Here is a 6,474-nt window from a genome sequence, read left to right on the forward strand (position 1 = left end):
CAGAGCCGGCACTTTTCTTGCCTACTACATACTCGTACTCTCTTCACTTTTGTTGTTGACCACTGGTTAGAGGACAACTCAGCTGGAACTATTATGCGGGCACACTTTTGAGTTTTGACTTCACAAAGACTTCCAAAACAGCACGAATATGAGAAAACTTTGGTAATCATTTCAAATTGTTTGGTGTACATTAACTAGGCGAAGTTGTGAAAACTTTCTATTTATGAACATCGCAGTAGAGAACAAATTAAATTGCATGCACCTGTCTGCAGATTGGGAGTAAATATGATAACCCGACTTGTTCAGATATTTATCATGAATTTTAAGATTGTTAAGCATCAATACTTCATAGAAATTAAATAATACTTGTGTATGCTCTGGTTCGAGTCAAACATTGATGATTTTTCATTATTTTACAGTTACATTCCTGTTGTGGCGATATGGATCGCAATTTTCAGCGTTGTTGGTGGCGTAGATAGGAACAATTTCAAAACCTGCGATCAAAGCAGTTTTTGCAGGTGAGCATTTTATTAATTACACTAAACACAAGCTGTCATCATCAACTGTGATATTAATTGTCTGAAAAATTGATACACAATAATGACGTTTGTGGCTGCGTGAATTTGTTCTCTCAATGGATAAGAAACAAGTGAAATTCACATAAGTGCACCGCTTTTGGCTAACAGAGTGGTGAGATTCAGAATAGAAATGAGCAAAGTCAAAAGGGATCCAAAATATTAGGAATATTGATTTCTCCAAATAAATTATAGTTATCATGACTTTCCTGCAGACGTTATCGAGCTATGAAGAAAGGAGAATCACCATATCAACTTCTTCTGAACACGCTCAAAGAGGGCGAATCTGACCTTCAGGTTTCGCTGATCAATATCAAAAACGTTGTTCACTTCAACCTCAAGCTCACTGCACTGGAGAATTTCGACTTCCGTCTGGAAATCGATGAAGCTCAACCAATCAAACAGCGTTACCGAGTCGACTATGCCCTCAAAGGAGAACCAGCCACCAGAAAGTCAGATATAAATTTATCCATTCATGCAGTACATATTTACCCTGATTTATTAGATTGGTGGTAACTGAAAGGACCTCGGAGAGCATAACCGTCACCAACGGCCACAACAAAGCTGTTCTGCACGCTTCTCCTTTCAAAATTGATCTCTACAATGGCAAAACCCTGATGATGAGCCTGAACGCCCAAGGACTTCTCAAATTTGAACACTACAGACAGAAAACCGAGTGTGTTAAATCCTTTGATAAACTTAGGCCAAATTTACTAAACATCCGCTGACAGGAAACCTGCAGTGCCTGAAGGAGAAGAAGCCGTGGAGCCTCCAGCGCCTGTGGATGAGGCAGAAGCGGACATCGGGGCCTGGGAGGAAAACTACAAGTCCCACCATGACGCTAAGCCACATGGACCTTCAGCTGTCGGTCTTGATTTCTCCTTCCCAAACGCCGACTACGCGTACGGCATTCCAGAACACGCAGACTCTCTAGCCTTGAAGGCCACCACGTATGCACCTCTCAGGGAAATATTTTTCTTAATTTTATTTATCTAAAATTTTACAGCACTACTGACCCGTACCGCCTCTACAACCTGGATGTCTTTGAGTATGAACTAAACAATGGAATGGCTCTCTATGGATCAATTCCATTCCTCATGGCTCACGGGTATGATAATTTCACGAGCTCATTTTGGTGAGAGTCCTATGAAATTTTTGATTTAGTGTTGAAGCAACAGCTGGTGTGCTCTGGCTCAACGCTGCCGAGACCTGGGTGGACATTGAAGGCGGTGCTCACAAGGGCAGCAACGTCGTCTCTTCCATTGTCAATTTTGTGTCAGGCAGTGGCACTCCACCTCCTCCACTGGAGGCTAGATTTGTGTCTGAGAGTGGAATAATTGACGCTTTCCTCTTCTTGGGACCCAATCCTGAGACGGTGTCCAAGAACTACGCTGAAATCTCTGGCGTCACGCCTTTGCCTCCGGTACGCTTAGATAGATCTCATTCATGAAGAAAAAAATCCTGCATTATTGATGTGTTACAGCTCTTCTCGCTGGGTTATCACCAATGCAGGTGGAATTACAACGACGAGGACGATGTGAAAGGCGTTGATGCTGGTTTTGACCAGCATGACATTCCATACGACGTCATCTGGCTTGATATCGAGTACACTGAGGGCAAGAAGTACTTCACTTGGGACAAAATCAAGTTCCCACACGCTGATGACATGATGAAGAACCTGTCTCTGAAAGGACACCACATGGTGGTCATCATTGATCCTCACATCAAAAGAGAAGGCGGCTACTATGTCCATGAAGATGCAACCAGTAATGGCTTATATGTGAAGAACAAGGATGGAAATGATTATGAAGGTTTGTTTGCCCATTCAAGGGCTTGAAAAAAGGCGGACAGATGGCTCAAAAGATTTTCTCTAAATCAACCAACCTTTTTATTTTAACCAAGAAACTTTTTCCTATAAATAAAAAAGGTGTCAGCCAGCCGGATATTTTGTGCTGCAACCCCTGTTTTTCTGTGATTTTTTACGATTTTGATTTAGAATAGTCGAAAATGAATTTTCCCTTACATCCATGCACCTTAGAAGGAAAAAATTTTAAATAGAAACAAAAAATATCAAAATCTATAAATATATATACTGGGTATCTGTGCGGCCTGGTGCGCCCATGTTATCCGTTCGCGGTGTTATTGGGACCCGGGTTTCAGCATTCGTGCTAGTGCAGTGCGCCCCCTTCCCGGTCCTCGGACAGGGATAAAAAGAGCAAAAAAAACTGCCTATTAATTCAGGAGACCCCTATCAGCTGTCTTCACTTGTTTCATTAGCCCTGAAAATTCAATTAAGCCATATATATTTTGTTAAATTGATTTCTTTGTATCGAGTTGTTACCTAATTTCTCATTATTTAAATATCATCTCAGGATGGTGCTGGCCTGGCTCTTCAAGCTACTTGGACTTCTTCAATCCAGTCGTGCGAGACTACTACGCCTCAAAATACTCGCTGGACAACTTCTGGGGCACCACCCTGGACACACACATCTGGAACGACATGAACGAACCGTCCGTGTTCAACGGTCCGGAGGTTACCATGCCCAAGGACTGCGTCCACTATGGCGGATGGGAGCACAGAGATGTGCACAATCTCTACGGCTTAACACACGTAATATACAGTTGTCCTCAATGTAAAATGTGTTTCTTAAATTAAATTTTTAGATTATGAGCACTTTCGACGGACTTTTGAAGCGCTCGCAAGGAAAACTGCGGCCTTTCATTCTGACCCGCTCGGTCTTCGTCGGCTCGCAGCGTTACGCTGCCGTCTGGACCGGAGACAACATGGCAGAGTGGGAGCACCTTCAGGCGTCCATCCCCATGTGCCTGTCCATCTCTCTCGCGGGAATGCCCTTCTGCGGTGCAGACATTGGGGGATTCTTCAAGAATCCGGACTCTGAACTGTTTTACCGCTGGTACCAGGTAAACAAAACTAACATTGAAATAAATACAAAATACAGTATTTTTACTAAAATAGACGAATCTTAATTTGTCATATAGAAATATTGTGCTTACGCGACGAAAAATTTTACTAAATTAATATGAGTGAATTTATCGGACAGGCAAACGTGTTTTTTGCTATAGATAAAAACAGGGTCACGACAAATAATTTAATTTTAATGGTTAAGCCACATTGTGACCTCATAATTGGCAATAAATGCGTAAAAATGTATTATGCTCAGCAAATCTAAACAATAATATTTATTTTAGAATGGAGAGATCTGCATTGCAGAAGAAACGTTGTCTTTATTTTCTTCGACGTTTAGTCAATTTTAGTGCACTAGAAATAAAATTGAAAATTATTTTATGTAATTAAATCAATATGTTAAATTCTTACACAGATTGGTGCTTTCTTGCCCTTCATGCGTGCTCACTCGCACATCGACACTAAGCGCCGCGAACCCTGGGCTTACGACCCTGAAACCACTAGTTTGGTCCGCTCGGCGGTGCGAAGGCGTTATGAGTACCTTCCCTTGTGGTACACCCTGTTCAGACAGCATGAGGTGGACGGCCTGCCGATCATGAGGCCCATCTGGTACAACTACCCCAAGGACAAGTCTGCTTTCACCATTGAGGATGAATTCATGCTCGGTCAGTTGCTCTCTGTTATATTTTGGATTTAAGAGTTTCACAAGAACGTTTAGGCAAGGAACTGCTTGTTCATCCCGTCACCAAGTCCGGATTGACGGAGGTCTCTGTCTACTTCCCTGGAGAGAAAGACTTGTGGTACGACATTGATGAGTTGGAACTCTTCTCAGGGCACGGAACGAAAACTGTTCAAACGCCTAAGGAAAAGGTTGAGTTTTTATTTTGGCTTGATTATCCTTTGCTGATTTCTGATGCAATTTTAGATCCCTGTTTACCAAAGGGGAGGAACCATCATTCCAAAGAAAATGCGCATCCGACGATCTTCTGCCCTCGCCAAGGATGACCCATACACTCTTCAAATTGCTCTCAATGCTGATGTATGTGTTATTTTTAAGATACTTGTGTTTTATTTCTTAATTGTCTCAGGTTTTTGATAAAACCGCAAGCTTTTTTTTAATTTATATCAATATCTTGCAGGCATTTATGTGTTCAAATTTATAATAATTTGTTAGTAAGTAAATTTGCCTTTGGCCTCAACTTGAGCTTTGCAAAAACAGAAAATTCTGGTAATATTAAGGACTAAAAGAATTTAGAGACATTTTTTCACTTCCATTACTATCGTTTTTGACTGGATGAATACTTAATAAATAATTTATATTGGAATTTTTAAGCAAAGTGATTTTTTAGAATTAATTTACGTAAATCACACCACTAGTCTTCTTGATTTCCAAATATTTCTTCCTACAAATTAATTCCATGTTGCAAATATTTTTATGAAAATATTTATTCTTATCAATACTATTTAGGGTCTTGCCTCTGGATCACTTTACCTTGATGACGGAGAGACTTACGAATATCAGAAGGGACAGTATGTCAGCCTGGTGTACCACTATGATGGGACCACCATGGTTTCACAGTAAGTTAAACATTAAAATTTAGCCCCCAGCAGTTTTTAATTAAATCATATAATTTCGCAGATTGGTCGACAAAGAGGCAAGCTTCGCGTCAAAATCGTGGCTCGAGCGAATCATTGTGATGGGAGTGCGCAAAGCGCCTGGAAAGATCGTGTTGAAGTCCCCAAGTAATTAATATGCATACATCAAAAGGCATTTTAACCTATTTGAATATTGTTTTTAGGCGTTGGTGAGCAAGAAATCGAGTTTGCGTTTAACCCCAACAAGCACCTGCTGGTGATCAGGAAGCCGGCTGTACCCATTGCCGAGGAGTGGAAACTCTTCTTCCACTAGTGAGACATGTTTTGGATGGAACTTAAAAAAGTGAAGTTGTGTTTACTGATTGAATGAACAATGTTTGTTTTCTATAAGTATTCTTTGTTACAATAACAAGTTTAATTTGGCATCAGGATTTTTGTGAGAATGATATTGAAAAAATAATTGGAGTTGGTATATGAAACAGATCGTTTATTATTTCTAATACGCATTATCATGAAAAGTTACTTCATTATTGATATCAAAATTAGTTGAAATTGCTTAACAGCCTAACGATACAAATTTAATTAGAAAATTGAAGCCAACAATATGAAGGTTGCTTAAAAACTTTGAAATCCTAAATGGGTTTATATCGATTTGGCAATTAACGACTTGGAATACGGAAATTACAATTTTTGAAATGTCTTATGCAATCTGATGTGCAATTACCAAACTTAAAAATCGCTTTACTTAATTAATTGATGAATATGTTGCAAGTAATATATGCTAGAGGTTAGAAGAGATTTGGTCAAGGTTTACAAATATTGCGATGTGCTGAAATTCACCACTGGTATTTGCGTTGAAAGAAACGTGGGGACAACCCACAAATTGTGGTTTTTCGGCATTTTCCGAATTAAGCTCCCAAAATATACCATATTTCGCGCAAAATTATGCAGAGTACGGAAAATAATATTAATTATTTTTTGAAGTTGGGGCAATTAAATTTATTTTTAAATTATTTTCATTAGATATAACAGGTCTCATGTATAGCCTTAGGAAAATTAAAAAATAGATTTTGAAGGGGTCCCAAAAATTTGTGTCAACACGTGGTTTTCTGTTAGGGATGGTAATTTAAATTAGATACTCTTTTCTTCCATTATGGGAATCGAGGACAGAGCTTCAAGAGGTATTACCATACAAAAAAATGTGCACTGCAAAGAAAAAAAAATATACACGATGCCGCTGTGGTGAAAAGATTGCTGTCTGTTAATACAAATATGTATATTCAAAGAATGAAGCTCAACAATACTTTTTTGAAATTTTCTTAAATTATACACGTTAGGAATCATAATAAATTAATTGTAGTAATTTGTGTCATCAAT

General features: G+C 39.2%; 1 protein-coding gene across 1 annotated transcript; it reads left to right on the forward strand.

The window, feature by feature from the left end:
• The first annotated feature begins 5 nt into the window (after positions 1-5).
• On the forward strand, positions 6-5,576 carry GCS2alpha (glucosidase 2 subunit alpha). Its single transcript, XM_065486679.1, has 16 exons — positions 6-162; positions 420-518; positions 791-1,027; positions 1,081-1,251; positions 1,307-1,525; positions 1,582-1,683; positions 1,740-1,998; positions 2,059-2,386; positions 2,948-3,186; positions 3,240-3,497; positions 3,917-4,166; positions 4,220-4,371; positions 4,427-4,540; positions 4,970-5,079; positions 5,141-5,244; positions 5,301-5,576. Exons 1-16 carry the CDS (start codon positions 149-151, stop codon positions 5,408-5,410), a joined length of 2,766 nt encoding a protein of 921 aa, XP_065342751.1. The 5' UTR covers positions 6-148; the 3' UTR covers positions 5,411-5,576.
• The last annotated feature ends 898 nt before the right edge of the window (positions 5,577-6,474 follow it).

Source organism: Cloeon dipterum, chromosome 1, assembly GCF_949628265.1.
Source record: "Cloeon dipterum chromosome 1, ieCloDipt1.1, whole genome shotgun sequence".
NCBI classification, from domain to species: domain Eukaryota; kingdom Metazoa; phylum Arthropoda; class Insecta; order Ephemeroptera; family Baetidae; genus Cloeon; species Cloeon dipterum.